At 37.2% G+C, this 17,037-nt stretch overlaps 1 protein-coding gene across 1 annotated transcript in view; it reads right to left on the reverse strand.

The window, feature by feature from the left end:
• The window catches only part of KPNA1 (karyopherin subunit alpha 1), a 51,593-nt gene that overhangs the window by 9,945 nt on the left and 24,611 nt on the right, over nt 1-17,037 (reverse strand). Inside the window, exons 4-10 of the mRNA XM_080918909.1 lie at nt 16,082-16,181; nt 11,174-11,268; nt 5,617-5,748; nt 4,989-5,077; nt 4,601-4,700; nt 3,754-3,917; nt 2,414-2,492 (exon numbers count right to left, since the gene is read on the reverse strand). Of these exons, the coding sequence (XP_080775035.1) occupies nt 2,414-2,492; nt 3,754-3,917; nt 4,601-4,700; nt 4,989-5,077; nt 5,617-5,748; nt 11,174-11,268; nt 16,082-16,181 (759 nt within the window). The remainder of the gene's footprint in view (nt 1-2,413; nt 2,493-3,753; nt 3,918-4,600; nt 4,701-4,988; nt 5,078-5,616; nt 5,749-11,173; nt 11,269-16,081; nt 16,182-17,037) is intronic.

A 17,037-nucleotide genomic window follows, 5' to 3' on the forward strand; every position in this document is an offset into this window, starting at 1 on the left:
GAAAACAATTCTTTTTGTTCTTTCATAACATGTGCCTGAAAAGCTGAATAACCTTAAAAAAGATTTTTCTAAATGTGTATCATTTACCAAAATTAAGCCCTTAAAATATAAATGAACAGACAAGCAATAAGACTGAAACCACTAGTAAAAGCCTCTTCTCGTTATAGAAAAAAATAGAATAAACCTAGTTATCTATTAATGTAGATGAATGGATAATGAAAAGTTAGTATATATATATATATATATATATATATATATATATATATATATATATATAAAAGAATATTATTCAGCTCTCAAAATTAAAATTACAAAATCCTCCCTACTCCAGCCCCCAAAAAGCTCGAATACCCAAGATGGTTATCCACAGAACTTATGAAGCTCAAAAAAAAAAAAAAAAAAAAGGCCAGAATGTGGTTGCCTCAGTCCTTCTTAGAAGAGAGAACAAAACAGGGGAGGAAATACAAGGTCATATAGAGGAACAGGGATTGAAAAAAATATCTACAGAGACTGCCTCACCTGGAGAACAACCCCATATGCAGCCACCAAACCCAAGCACTATTGCTGATGCCAAGGAGAGTTTACTGGCAGGAACCAGATACAGATGTCTCCTCAGAGGCTTTGCCAGAGTCATATAGATACAAATGGGGATGCTTGCAGCTAACCATCAAACTAAACACAGGAACTCCAGTGACAGAGTTAGAGAAAGGACTGAAAGCTGAAAGGTTTGCAACTTTATGGGAAGAACATCATCAACCAGCCAAGGCACTCAGGCATTAGATTACCACCTAACTTAAAAGAGTTTGATGTTCAAACAAAGCCTTCCAAAGAATACAATGCTAATATAAAAAGAATAAAGAATCATTAGCAACCAGAGTATAATTATAGGGAAAGCAGTAGCCAGGGCAGGGATAGGGAATGAAGGAAAAAGCATGTGCTAACCTCAGAGGTAAGAGAGGTCAGGCAAAATACAATGAACACACAGGGCAAGAACAAAGAACATGGGTCTAACAGGGAGACATTTTCACTGTTTTGTTTTGTGGAGCTAGGAATTAAACTTAGGACCTCATATATACAAGTCAAGCAATTTATCACTGAGCTATATCTAAGACCTATAAAAACCCGTCCCTCACCCCAAGTAAATACATTAACATGGTTTTTAAAATCCAAGATATAGTCCAGAAAAATATATCAGTGTATAAAGTCGAAAGTCTGGAACTGGGCTTGATCCCTAAAACTCATTTTAGTATAAGAATAAAAACAACCCCACAAAGATGTCCTCTGACATCATCCACAAGGATGTCTACACAGGAGCTATGTATGGTACATATATGCACATGGACATTATACACAAACATACAGTAATTTAAAAATTCAGAATGTATAAAGACTGCATAGGTAGAAGACTCCTTTCCCTTCCTTTCTTTTCCTATATTCCAACAACCAAGTTCTCCTCTGAGATAAAGATATTAATTTCCTACATACTGTCCCAGAGAAATCCTGTACAAGTACAATCAAACATATTCTCTTTCTCTTGTCTGAGACATTGACATTATGCAATGCAAGGGATGAGGAGCACTAGAGTACCAAGGACAGATCTGGGGATGAGTGAACGAGGACAAGTAGAATCAAGCCAGTGCCTGCTATACTGGCATGGGCAACTGCTGGAGCCAAATACTAAGACTAGTAACTAAAACAGACAAAGAGGGGGATGAGTCCCCTTGTAGAGGGAATAAACTAGAATTAAAAACATTGTAATTATGACATTTGAGAACACAAAACTAATTTCCTTGTTTTTAGAGATTAGAAAATTGAAGTTGATGCTGATTGAGACAGCTATAACCTAGTTCTCAATCCAGGAATGAGGCTAAAACATGCCCACAAACAAATGAGAACAAGAAAAGGAGGTTGCTAACAAGAAATAGAGACAAAGAACCAAAGTATTCATTATCATGGAAGCCTAGAAAGATAATTTTAAGACAACATCACCAATGCATCAGAGACAGATACCTTGAAGAAAATAAGTAGCTAAAACGATTCACTGTGAATGACATGTCTTGTTATTAAAAGTATAATGGACATTGGGAACTATGAGGAAAGAATCTTTCTTACAAAATACTTAGCACATACAAAGGAGGGCACTACCAGAAAGCATACTACTAGAAAGCCCATTTGGTGCTTCTAAGACCCACTACAAATAAAAGCAGAGAAAACTGATTAAGGAACAATTTTTTTCATAAGGGAACCTACAATTGTTACATGTCACAGGACAACAGAGGGATACCAAAGATACTGAGAATATATAAAAACCGTGTCAGTTAGGATGCTTAACAATACAGAATTCAGTATAACAGAACCGTGCTTGTGAAGTTCAATGAACTCACTTTAGTGAAACTGTACTACTTGTTCATACCTGTGTCTGAATATCATCCCCTGTGACGATGTTCCCTACAGCCCGCAAAGCAGGAGAAACCACCTTATAATCATTATGCCTGCAACCATAGAAAGAAAGGTTAGAGACAATAGTTCAATCCAAATCTTTTCTTTGTGGGATTAAATTAAAAATACAAAAAATGTGATTCAATTTTAGAGCAGAAAGGCACTCTATGGCTATTTAGAGATCTATCTGAATGGTTGCAGAATTCACCATTACCTTAAAAAGCTATGGCTCTCCTTATTTTTAAAGAAAATTCTTTCCTAGTAACCGTTCCCAGGTACTTCAGCACTGAAGTCCACACTTCTATTCTTTGCTACAGGGCCCCTCCCCCTTACTTGGCCTCCTGGAGGCACAGGCAGTATTCATACACTGCTCCTATCCCTGAAACTGCCAAGTCAATAGTTCAGCTAACTCCAAAACCCAAGTGAGATCCACATCTCAAAATACTTCCGCTTCCACTGAACTACAAGGCTGCCTTAACAGTCAAGAATGCTTTCCATAAAGCCTGCTGCCTATATGAGAAGACAGATATTGAGGAAAGACTTCAAGGTAAGTAAAGCAATACCCTTGTAACTTTCCTCCAAGTCCCTATTTTCTTGCTTCACATTTAAGATCTACTGCTTAAAATGACACATGCTTTAAGTAAGAAATGGCAATTTATCATATCAATATGCCTTTGATTTCTAGTACCTGGCCTTAGAACTTCCATTGTGGGTGGAATAAGAGAGATAGAAACAAAGTTTTCCAAAACATTCTGCTAAAGGACTATAATAATGGTAGAGAAATAATACAGTCTTCATTAGGTCTTAAACAAACTAAAAATTACATCAATATAAACAAGAGGCAAATGGCTAATGCCTAATAAGTCAGTAAGATTTATAATCAACTAATATCAGAGTGCTAGAGATATGGAAAATATAGTAGAGTGTACTAGTTGGCATCAGCTGCTAACTTGGCACACACGGAGTAAGTTTCAACTGAGGGGCCGCCCAGATAAGAGTGGACTGTGGCTGTGGCAGATGCGCTGGCTGATAACTGATATGGAGGGTGGGGCCCAGTCCTCTGTGAGCAACACAAGTGATAAACTGGCTGAGCATGAGTTGGGCAGTAAGACAGAACAAGCCAGTAAGCAGCAGTCTTCCAGTTTGTACTTAGTTACTTCCGTGGCTTCCCTGAGACACAGGCTGTGACCTGGAAGTGAAAGTAAAATAAACCCTTTCCTCTCCTCATCTAAGTCCATGTCTAAGACTTTGAATCATGGCATCAAAAAGGAAACAAGTAAAAGTGCTCAGACACTTTCTTAAAGATCATCTTACATTAGAAGTTCCACAAGTCTCCTGCATACTCCTGCATCGATGACTGCTTGGATTTTATCGTTGGGTCCATCTGACAGGTATGAGAGGGCCCAGCAAGCATCAGCCAGTACATCAGTGTCACTGACAAACAGCAACCAAGAAAGGACATTCAGACAAGGAGAAACCTGGAGAGAAAAAGATGATTACAACTTCTGGAATGAGCTAAGACTCTCAAGAAGTCTACCAGACAGATGCGGGGTTAGCTATGGAGTGGCTTATACTTCTAGTTAGGAACTGCCGAGTGTCTGAATGACACTTATATCTCTGGCAATATAGTCAGCAGGCATTCAGTTTACTAAACAAGAAAAATGATTTCAGGAAGAAATACTTAATACACACTTATAACAAGGAGGTAAATGAACTTTCACAAATACTACAGCTGAGAATGTCTGTTGCAGAACTTTGTTATTCACAAAAACTTTTAGGGGTACAGCCCTAAAAGTAATATAGAGCTTCATACTGGCACTGAGAAATTACCCTAAACTAAAACAAAAACAAACTACCAAAAGCATTTTCTCTGTAAAGCAATACATTTTCTAACATTCTAAATAATTTTATCAAAAATTATCGTAGCCAGGTGGTGATGGTTCATATCATCCCAGCACTCAAGAAGCAGGAGGAGGCTGACCTCTGTGAGTTCAAGGACAGCCTGGTCTACCAACCAAGTTCTAGGACAGCCAAAGCTACAAGAGAAACCCTGTCTTGAAAAACAAAAGCAAAAACCAAAGCAAACAAAAGCCCATTTTCTGTAAACATTAATATTTAAGAATATTTTCCCCTAACAATTTCCCATAAGCATAGCGTTTACCTTAGCAAATTCTGGAGGTGGACTCTTTCCTCTACAGAGATTAGATAAAGCCCACACTGCATTCCGGGTCATGGTCAAGCGGTTTTGCTTTGAAAATAACCTACAAGTACATGGTTCCATGGTAAGCGTTAAGATATTGATTCTCTATAAGAGATATGAATAATGCTACTGAAAGAATGTCTCTAACTTTCCTCCAAAACAATAAAGATTAATTCCTTTTCTACAGTATTCGTTCTTTGAAGATAAACTTCACTAATTTTAATGCACTGTTTTCATAATTTCAGTGAGAGACATAATCCTAACAATGTAACAAGAAGATACTTGAAATCAAAATAACACTAGGAAATCCAAAATGATGTCTCCAGATGTAAAAAAGCAAAACACTTACTGCAGAAGAGGGGGAAGAATATTGCAGTCTAAGACATAGTCCCTGCACATGGTACTATCTCCAGCAATGTTGCCAAGAGCCCAGACTGCCTGTGAAAGAATCATTCATCAATAAAGTTGCATACTTTCATTCCCTCATAGTTCTTTAAAAGATGCCAGCATACCACAGTAACATTTTACAAAATCAAATAATTCACCAGCATTTTATATAAAGACTATTATTAACTCTTAAAATCGCTCATCAGGAAGTCAAACCAGTTCCAGGATTAGAGTTAGAAAATATGTATGTGACTGTGGAACAAGCAAAAGGAAGTGTTGTTCCACTAAAAGAAAAGCTTCACTAGTAAAAGACAACTTTTTTCCAGTTCTGGGAATTGAACTCCGGACCTCACACAGGGTAAACAATTGCTCCCCTACTAAGCTGTATCCCAAGTCTGAAGGCAATTATTTCTAAAGAATCCTATCCCTGCTCATAAGTAAAAGACAGCTAAAAGCTGTGAGAATCCTATGGTTGGAAGGGAAATACCAGAGGATTTTTCATCTTTAAACAAGCTATGAATCAATGTGATCAGGTGTGACTGAGAGAATGTGGGCTCTCTTATCTATCTGTGTGACTGCTGAGACCTTACCTGCTCCTGGACATCTTCAAACTCTGAGCTAAGCAACTCAATGAAGATAGGCACGGCTCCTGCCTGAATCACAATCCGGGTCTGAAGAGAGTTTCCTGAAGCAATATTTGTCAGAACCCAAGCTGATTCAAACTACAAAGACAAAAGTAAGTTTCATTATCTTATTAAAATTTAGAGGGTTGTTTACATAAAGCAATACAGCATTTTGTACATTAAAAAAAAGTCTGGAATTAGACAGAGACTATTATTGGCATGTTGTAAATACCATGTTCATTTAAAATAATTTCCAGAATACCTCAGTCTACAAAGGAATATTTAAAAATATCTAAGATTTCAGACCAAAGTATAGTTACCATGAAACCACAGAGAAAAAACTTGTTTCATAAGTTGATATGGAATGATCTCTAATGAAAGGAACAAAATGACAAATAATATACTTCAATACAGTTAACATACCATTTTATTAATTAAAGGGTTAAAAAGGAATAACCACATTAATACACATACTGTACACATAATCTCTGGACAGTCACAGTAAGCTTACATGGACAGCCTAGATGATTGGAAAATGGTCTGGAGCTCTATGTAGACCACACTGGTCTTGAAATCAAGGGATCTGCCTGCACCTGCCTCCCAAGTGCTTAGATTAAAGACAAGTGCCACTATGTCCAGCTAAAAATATGTTCCTTACAAGAAAAAAGAAAAAGAAGGAGGATGAAGATGAAGAGGTGGTGGCAAAGTTGATCTAGTATTACAGCATTGGTAAGCAGAAATGAATTTATGGCCAGCAACAATTCCAGCATATTACTAACTTTAGAGATCCCTAATTTTCTCTTTAGCTGAACACTAAGAAATCCAAAAATGAATATAGCCCTAAATTTAACCAAACCCCTGAATTTTAGGTTAATTCCTTCTACCATGCTCTATTCTTTAATGAATAGTGTATGTAAAAGAAAAAAAGGTCACATTTCTATTTAGAGGTATAATTTTCAATAAAAAAAATCAGTTACATGTCATCAAAAATATACTTGTGGATGTTTTCTAAGATTTTATCAGTTAAAAGGCAACTATCATAGGGAAAATTAAGCTGTCAATCATTGGATGCAGCAGAACAAATTCATGTGACTGACAGTAAATTTACAAAGAAACAAGATCAACGTGAGAGAAGCCTATGTGTTCTTTCTTGTCCTTACGAGCTCTTTTTTAGGAGTAACACAGTCAGTAAAGGGATCTATGTATAATGATCTGATTTGGTCTATAGTTGGGAACGTCACCAGAACAAAACAGCAATCAAAGACACCTCTGAAAGCATAAGTATTTGGCTAGTACTGTATGACTCCCATATGTGTAACTACCTCAGTAAAGACTTTGGGGGTTGGGGAGTATAAAGAAATTAAAGCCAAAATATCATGAGGAAAATATACTTTGTGTGTCTGAAGAGCAACCATGTACTCACATGCATAAATAAATAAATCATTTTTTAAGTTCAAAAATAATTACCAATTACTATAGAGTTCAAGTCAAAAGAAGTTGAAAACTGAGGAAAAGCAATCTGGAAAGAGTAGTCCTATCTGGATGCTACAAATCCAAGAGAAAAACCACTACAGTCAAATTTTGATGAAAACCATACTAATATCCTGATAAGATGAAGAGCATGTTAAGAGTTATCAGTGGGGGGGGAATCAATTCGAACATTAACTGCTGCCAGGGTTCATACCATTGGCTGAGTTTAACATCAAAGGTCTCTGGGGAAAATCAAAACCTACTCAAATAAGTAAAACAGAAAACAGAACTGCAATGATGATTGGAAAAATGGAAGAGTGAGCAACAGCTGAACATGGATGATAAGCAAGAGATATGTTTTTGAAAGAACTAATATGCCAGTTTCATTTAGATTCATTACATGATCAAATGGTAGTCATCTTCAAACGCAAAGAACATTGCAAAATGAAAATCAAAAAGTAGTTTTTGTATTTATTATAATGAGGTATAGCCACATCTGTAGAAAAGATGAAATGAGAAAGACAGAACTCACTTCAGGAATGAAAGCCTGCTAATCTCAAATATGTTTAACGTGTGTGTGTGTGTGTGTGTGTGTGTGTGTGTGTGTGTGTGTGTGTAAATAAAATTTTAAACTTAGATGTAAGCTACCTGGATGTCATTTCCTCACAGTCTGTACTACAAACTCCATTTCACTAAGACAGGAAACTTTGTTTTTAATATTTTTTAGCCTTGGATGCTAGATTAGAATGCAACCAGAAAGAGATAGTAAAACAGAAAAGCTCAGAACTAATGGTGACTACAAATAAATAAAGATATGATAGAAACAACAATATATAATAATAGCAACAATAATAACTTAAGTAACTGTATTAAGAAAAGAACAATAACCTAAAAAGTGAAAGGAGTTTCTAAGCAATGTTATCACTAAAAGTAACAAAAGATGAACAAAATCATTATAGCCTTAGCTTTCTCTATACTAATGTATTCTTAGCAGTCCAAAAACTGCACCACATAAAACAGCCTGTTGTGTAGCTACAACTGCTTATAATTATGATGCACTGATGCCCAGGAACCTGCTAAGTAAGAACTGGTTGCTACAATTGCAACCTATGTTCTTCGGGTTTGAGGTTTTCTCTGTCCTTTCTGAGTTTCTACCTTCTGGTGCTCAGTTCCTTTAATAGTAAGGAAAATGAGAATCCAAAGCTGAAGTACTTCTGACCTCCTATCAAGTTTCCCACTCCAGGTTGAGGTACGCCTGGCTCCCTTTCTCCATTTGGATCAGGACTCTGTTGCTGGCCACTTTGCCGGTTCCACTCTGGTTCCTAGCAAATGCCAGGCTCACCTGGAGAGCAAGTGAAAAGAAAGGCTCACATCAGAAAAATAAACCCAGGTTATCAAACTCTGCAGAGAAGAGCACCTGAGGCATCTGAGCAGCCCTCCAGGAAAGGTAGAGATCAGTGCAGATGGAGGGAAGAGGGCATAACTTACTGCAGTTTATCATACTAAGTTTCCAGAGGGGATGAGAAAGCCAAGGGGAAACAAGCCAACTTCATTCAAACTTACAACTTTTGGAGGCGTGCCATCTAATGTTTAAAAGCAGGAAGCAATGTATTATATCTAGATATTTTTATATAAGGTTTGGCAACAGTGTCTCAGCACTGCAGAAGACAGTATAAAGATGCTGAGCGGGAACATCTCAGAGAGCAGACCAGTCTCGCACCAAACCTTAGAGGGAGGCACTAAGCTTGACCATACTCTTAAGATAAGTAACTGCTTAATTTCAAAATCTAGATTCTACCCAAACTCACCTCTAGTTTAAATGGCAAGCGAGTACCTGGGCAGTGATGTCCAAACAGAAGTACTGTTAGCTCCCTTAGTTCAGACACTCTACTGGTTTGAGTAGACAAAATGGTAGTGAAATTCACTAAAACTCAGGTCTTTAGCTATGGGATGAAAAAAATTAAACTTGGCCCTGGAATGTATTATTAAACCATCCAATTTCCTTTGTGTCATGTACTACCAGTCTCTTTCTGAAAGAGAAATGGCAAAATCCTTATCCAAAGACAGCTACTCACATCTCCAGAAAGCAGGCAGGTATAAATACGCTATCTCACATTAGTGCTCTCCCCAAGCCACAAAGCTTTCCAGAACACATCTACTTATTTGAAGCCATGGTAGAGCAAGTATGTCTCCCTCACATACTTCAATCTCTGACTGCTTTAGAGGTGATGGGTGTTAAGCAGTGCTCACACTAGAGAGAATACTGTGCTGTGCTTTACATGCAGAAGGAAAATGGAGACAACAACCATAAACACTAGACTGGTTACCTCTCAGTCTTAGAGAGTTAAGGCAAAAATTTATGAAGTGGTCTCTTGAGAGGAATCATTTTTCAGACTTTGATCCCAATTACTACTACTCTAGACAAGGGTGGAATCTAGAAATTTAGATAAAAGCAAATCAGAGCTTTTAAAGGCATTCACCTAAATTCTGACCAATTACGAATCACAAAATGATACTGGACTTTATATATGTCAGCCAGGAAAGGGAACTGTATAACATACTATACTGCTTACAACGTACAGGATAATGCAGAAGCAGGGAGACTTGTTTCTCAAGGCTTTTATCATCGTAAGCCTACAAGACTCAGCTTATGTTGTCAGTGTATTAGTAGGCCTCTATGGTAGAACCAGTATTGTCCACCTACACTCATCCCAGAGACTGGGAGCAACATTTTTATAACTGACAGAAGGCTATCTTCCCTACCTCCCTTTCCCACAGACCACTTCAAATGATAAACTGCAGTAAACTCCTCTTTTGGTCCCTATAGTTCTCTTGGCAGGTTGCTTAATTAGGGGCTCAGGCTCTGTTCTCTGCAGTGTTGGTTGTCTGGATTTCCTTTTTTCTGAGAAAAATCTCTCCTTTGCTCTCAGTATAAACATGATTTTTCAACTGGCTGGCAATTCTGGACTTAAATGAAGACCAGAATTATAATCCAGAAGGCAGCAAGCAAAACAGAGTCTTAATTCAAATAAACATAGGGATTGGCAAAGGTCAAACTGGAGAAAAAAAACTGATGGGATAGAGAAGTACTCTACCTTTTCTGGATTTCTTCCTTCTCCTCTAGAAGAAAACCACTGTAATGAAGATGTAAAATAAAGAGAAAGATGGAGCAGAAAGAGAGAAAATATCAAGACAAAGCATCAAGACTGATGTGCAATGGCCGAGCCAGTAAAGAGCCTGAGACATAAGCTGCCATCTATAAAATATCTCCGTCACAAAGACAACAAGGTGGGAACTAACCTTATCATTGGCAAGTATTCCTCCTGTCCTGTAATTGACCTACTTGTGATTTAACCAAATTTTATAGTTGCAGGGTATCTCTAAAAGGTCTGAGCCCTTCTTTGGTGAGTACTTATGGGTTACAGGTATTTGTCAATAATTCAGATATTAAAAGAATTTGATATACCAAGGATGTGTAGCTACTGAACAATCAAAATAATAGCAAAAGTTTGACTTTACTCAGGAATAAAGTAATATTTTTAGAATTCCAGATACTCAAAGACTGTGAGCTTGGCAGCAGGCCCCTTATACTATAAAACTATTCAAACATATGGTGGCAAACTCTCTATACCGTACATTATTAGAAGATCAAACTTAAAGCAAAAAAGTTCTCATGGTAATGTTTGTCGGATCTTTTGGTATAGAAGGGGGTAAGTTAAGACCAGGTCTGGTTACTGAGTTTCTGGGCCGTCCATGTTACCTGTACCTCTTCAGACAAGTAGTGTATCTCCTGTCTCTGTCTCTCAAAACTTTACATAGCTTGCATAGGCTCCTGTTATGCAGACTCCTACTGCTAAAATTCAAGTAAGGTACGAATTCTGTGAGTATTAACTAGGACCTACGTAGTAACAAACTTATACAAGCAATTTATGAGGTAGTTATCATCAATACCACTTTAAACAAACAAGCCTTCATATAGATTAAAATAAGTAACTCATAGACAAAAAAGTTTTCTAGAACAAAGTTCTACAACAAGAAATAAAAATATCCGCACCTGCAGTGTACAATTTTCTTTTCGTTTGAGGAACTCCACAAACCTGGCCACTACTCCTGGTGTGTTGATGACTTCATCAATAGGAGGATTAGGTTCTGTTTCCCCATAAAATAAAATAAGAGATCTCAATATAATGACTTTATAGAACAAAATTAGTCATAATACCACTCTTCATTCCCTGAACATCTCTCATATTAAATTCTATCCCCCAAAAAAGGTTAAAATTGAGTTTGGTCACTTTAAAAGTAGTATGGCTTGAAAGATATCACAAAAACATAAGCTTTAACCTTAAGAATAAAGGGAGGAATGGTTCTTTAGTTTTTGCAGTACAAGGGAAGTCTCATGTGTGCACCCTCAGCACTTTACCTTGTATGCTAAGCATATATGTCTCATCACTGATATATTATTATTATCAGGTCCCAAAATTAGTGTCTCTACTGTAGTTCTCAACCTTTCTAATGATGGGACCCTTTAATACAGTTTTTCATGTTATTATATAACCTAAGCATAAAATTATTTCATTGCTACTTCATAACTGAAGTTTGCTACTATTATGACTTGTAATGCAAATATCTGATAAACAGTTTATCAGATATGTGACCCCTGTGAAAAGGGATCATTTCGACCTATGGGTTAAGAAACTTTGCTGTTTTAGGAAACTCAGAAAGCAGAGGAAATCCAAAGACAACTACTACTACCCAACAGCATTAACTATTATCAAGATTCTGATATACTTTCCTCCAGTACAGAAGGTTTCAGACTCTGCCTTGAGAACCTGAACAAAAAGATTCTTAGTGCACTTACAGGATTTCACATTATCCCTAACAAGCAAATGCCAGCAAGAATTCATTAACACTCACTCTGATTTATGACAATGAGTATAAGTTGTCATTGAATAAACAATTATGAGGTGGACAAGAAATCAGATAATCAGACCAATAATTTCAGATTTTTATCTGTACATATTAATGCCAGAAAAATACAATTAGAACAGTACTACCTAGGGAGATCTTTGGCTAGCCTTACCAAGGTAAACCAGGCATGGGGGTCCACACCAATAACCCCAACAGTCCAAAAGTGGAGGCAGATCTGGAGTTTAGTTTATCCTCATGGCAAGTTACAGGACAGCTGTGTGCTACATGAAGGCTTTATGTTTATGTTTTGACTAAAGATTTCATTAATTTACTGTTGATTTGGAAGCATATCCTTTGCTTGGTTCAACATTTTTTTTTTCTTACCACTTTATTTAAAAAGGGGGGGAGATACATATACAGACTTTTAAAGGCATTTTGGCATAACATAATATGAATATTTTTGTTAGTACTTAATTCTTTTAGAGGTTTGACAGCATGCATTGAAATCCCACTAGTTACCATAAGCATAAAGTACATGTAGGACAGAACGTAACATGAAAACATATTTCTTGGTGAGTATAGATTAAGCCTAATGATCTGTGAATACCAAAAATTGCCACAAGGCTATTATCTTAACTCTTGGATTATTAATGATTTAAGGTCCAGGTGTACCACACTCTGAGAGGGTGCTATACATTTATCTTTTTCCTAAGAAGGACTGAGGCTTTCATTTTGTTTTTTCTTTTTTGTTTGTTTTGGGTTTTTTGGGGGGGGGGCTTTGTTTTTCTTGAGCTTCATATAGCCTGTGAGTTGCTTCTGGTCTGTTCAGAGCTTTCTGGGGTAAGTATCCAATTATCAGTGCCTGCATATTATATTTGTTCTTTTGTGACTGGGTTATCTCACTCAGGATGATATTCTCTAGATGCATCCATTTTTTAAAGAATTTCATAAAGTCATTGTTTCTGATAGCTGAGTAGTACTCCATTGTGTAAATATACCACAATTTTTGTATCCACTCATCTAATGAAGGACATCTGGGTTCTTTCCAGCTTCTGGCTACTATAAATAGGGCTGCTATGAACATTGTGGTGCATATGTCTTTGTTGTATGTTGGAGCTTCTCTGGGGTATATGCCCAGAAGTGGAATAGCTGGATCTTCAGGTAGTACTATGTCCAATTTTCTGAGGAACGATCAGACTGATTTCCAGAGTGGTTGTACCAGTTTACAACCCCACCAGCAGTGGAGAAGTGTTCCTCTTTCTCCGCATCCTTGCCAGCATCTGCTGTCATCTGAATTTTTGATCTTAGCCATTCTGAGTGGTGTGAGATGGAATCTCAGGGTTGTTTTGATTTGCATCTCCCTGATGGCTAATGATATCGAGCACTTCCTTAGATGCTTCTCAGCCATTCGATATTCCTCAATTGAGAACTTTTTGTTTAGCTCTGTACCCCATTTTTTAATAGGACTGTTTAATTCTCTGGTGTCTAACTTCTGTTGTTCTTTGTATACCTTGGATATTAGGCCTCTATCAGATGTGGGGTTGATAAAGATGGTTCAACATTTTTATTTATCACTCAAACTTGGTAACACTGAAGTTATACTAGTTAATATTCTGAATTACAAAAACATTGTATAAAAAAGAAAAAATAAAATAAAAGCAACATTTTGAATGGTTGGTTGTCAGTACAGGAAATAAACCCCAGGCCTTATGCGCATCGCAGGCAAGTAGTCTACAATTAAGGTACTTCTATAGCCATAACAGCTGAATGTTTTTATTTATGTCTTACTATGTTACACAGGTCAACTTTAAATTCTGAGATTCCCGCCTGAATCTCCTAGAGTGGTAGGCAATTTCACAACCATCTTAACAACTGCATTTTTTTTTGTACATATTTTAAATTTACTTATTTGTTTGATTGTCTCTCTGTGTGGACCCATGTGACATGGCACATGTGTGGTGGTCAGAGAAGAACCTACAGATTTGGTTCACACCATGTGGGTTCCAGAGATCAAACTCAGGTCATTGGTCTTGGAGTCCAGTGCCTTTATCAGTCTGATGGCCTAGCTTTTTAAATTTCTGTTGTGTTCATTGTGCTAATTAAGCTGTTTACTCGACAGAACCTACAATTATCTGATAAGAAAATTTCAACTGAAACACTGCCTACATCAGAGTAACCTGTTGGAGAATATCCTGATTGTTAATTGATATATATGCTTACATTATTTGCAGCACCATTCTCTAGGAAGATGGTCTGAACAATGTGAGAACGCAAGATGAACATAGCCTACCTGCTAGTCAGCAAGAGGATCACCCATAGAACACCCGCCACACTTTTTTTTTTGCTATGAATTGTGTTCTTTGGCATGAAACAGCAAAGCAGGCCTGCCTTCAATTCCTCCCTTTACTCCCTTCTACAATGGACTGTAGGCTGCAGTGACTTAGCCCCATAAGTATTGCACATATGAACACTTGGTCCCAAGCTAATGACTATTTCAAAGGATTAGGAGGTGTGGCCTTGTTGAAGAATGTATAGTGCATCACTGAGGATAGGCTTTAAAACACATGTGTGCTCTCTGCTTCCTCTCTATGGTTTGAGATGGGAGCTCTCAGGTGCTGCTCTAGTCTCTTGCTGCACATCCCTCCCTCCATCATCATGGCACCATCTAGACCTGTAAGACCCAAACAAACTCTTGCTCCTATTAAGTCTTAGCACAGCAATTAAAAAGTAAGTAAATCAAACAAGTCCTTTGTCCCTAAGTTGCTTTTGACCAAGAAGCTTTGTCAAAACAACAAAAACCTAAATCATTCAAAACTACGGTTCAAGAAAAGTTTGTTTGCTAAAAAAGTCAGATACATAATTATGCCATAACCACTACTGTTCTTTTAAGCTGACATTAGAATGGATAGCCTTCTCAGAACAAGAAAGCAAAATCTCGTCATCAATTTCAGTAATAAACACAACTAGAGTAAACATTCTAGCTATTACATATTTTTAAGAAAGAAGGAGAGATGGCTCAGCAGTTAAGAGCACTGACTGCACTTCCAGAGGTCCTGAGTTCAATTTGCAGCAACCACATGGTGGTTCACAACCATCTGTAATGGGATCTGATGCCCTCTTCTGGTGTGTCTGAAGACAGCGACAGTGTACTCATATACATTAAATAAACAAACAAACAAACAAGCCAGCAAACTAGAATGCATTTAAGAAAGCAATGATCATAAAATACCTTTATGTGGAAAAACCATGCTAAAAACAAGACATGAAATTTTACCAAACTGTCATACTAAATACCACTTCTTTTTTGTTTTGGTTTTTAATTAATTTATTTATTTATTTACTTACTTATTTATCTGCATTGGTGTTTTGCCTGTGTTTATATCTATGTGGGATGCCAGATCCCCTGGAACTAGAGCTACAGACAGTTGTGAGCTGCCATGTGGGTGCTAAGAAATGAACCTGCATCCTCTAGAAGAGCAGCAAGTGCTCTTAACCACCAAGCTACTTCTCCAGCCCTAAATATCACTTCTTATGTGTATGTTAAATTTTGATGGTCAATTTTTTAATGCTGTTATAACCTCACGATATAAATATTTTTAATAGCACGATTTTAAACAACCATAATTTAATAGTATGGTTCACTATTTATTACCAACATTTTAATACTGTTCAGAATTATTTTTGCTTGCCCGGAGTAACAAGTACTATATATACACCAATTCATTCTAATTACACAAATAGGATTTATCCTATTCCATAATAAATCTAAACTTTCAATGTAAAATGCTAACATTAAAATCAGTAATTACCATTCAAAGAGCAGAGCTTTTCAATTTCAGTCAGCTAAGCTATTATTACTTACTATGAGGTCTTTATAAGACAATTCTCAAATGAAAGTAATGTTTGCTTCTGGTAAGATCCCATAAATTTTATAAGAAAAGAAGTATTTCTACTTATACAACATACTCCAAAAGAAATCACAGAGAAGCCCTGTAGAAAAGAAATTATGGACAAGGAATAGTTTACACAAAGATGAAATGTATTCAAGACTTACCTTTTGAAAGTAGTTTCCTAAATTTCTGTGTTGCAGAAAGCTGCTGTTCTGGGCTATTTGAGAATATCATCTCAGTCATGTCAGAGGTAATGACCCCCCCCTGGATCACAAAGAACAAATACAACACAATATTAACCTTTGTTCAGTGGAAAGAAAGACAACACAAAGTGTTATCAAATTAATAACACATTTTCAAAAGTTATACAAGTACATAGAAATCTTTAAGTCCAAGACTGTGTAAGAGCATGCTAACATGATACGGTCTATTATTAAGAACCTCGGGATAGCTGGGCAGTGGTGGCACAGGTCTTTAGTCCCAGTGCTAGGGGGGCAGAAGCAGGTGGATCTCTGATTTTGAGGGCAGCCTGATCTACAGAGTGAGTTCCAGGACAGCTGGGGCTACACAGAGAAACCCTGTCTCAAAAAATAAAAAAAAAAAAAAAAACATTTAAAAAGGAAGGGGAAGGGGAGAGGGAAAAGGGAAAGAAAAGAGGGGAAGGGAAAGAAAAGAGGGGAAGAGAAAAAGAAGAAAAGAGATGGGGGAGAGAGAGAAAAAGGGAGAAAGGGGAGGAAGAGGGGGAGAGGCAAAGGGAGGGAAGGAGGGAGAGAGGAAGGAAGGTGCTGATAGTAAGAAAGCCATTTAATTAGTAAATGCTGAAGAAGACATGCTATCACTGTTCACCTAGCTCAGCATATGTATGGCTATTACTGCTATTAAAACTAAATATAAAAATTTTTAAAGCAGAACTAGAGAGATGGCTCAGCAGTTAAGAGCACTGGCTGCTCTTCCTGAGGACCCAAACTCAAGTCCCAGCACCCACAAGACAGCTCACAACCACCTCAAGTCTGGGGGACTGCCATTCCTCTTCTGGGCTTCCTGGGCATACAAACAGACAAAACACTCACATGCATAAAATACAAAAAAAGGGTTTTTTTCATGACCTCTAAATCTAAAG

This window comes from Micromys minutus, assembly GCF_963924665.1.
Source record: "Micromys minutus genome assembly, chromosome: 7".
In the NCBI taxonomy this organism is placed as follows: Eukaryota; Metazoa; Chordata; class Mammalia; order Rodentia; family Muridae; genus Micromys; species Micromys minutus.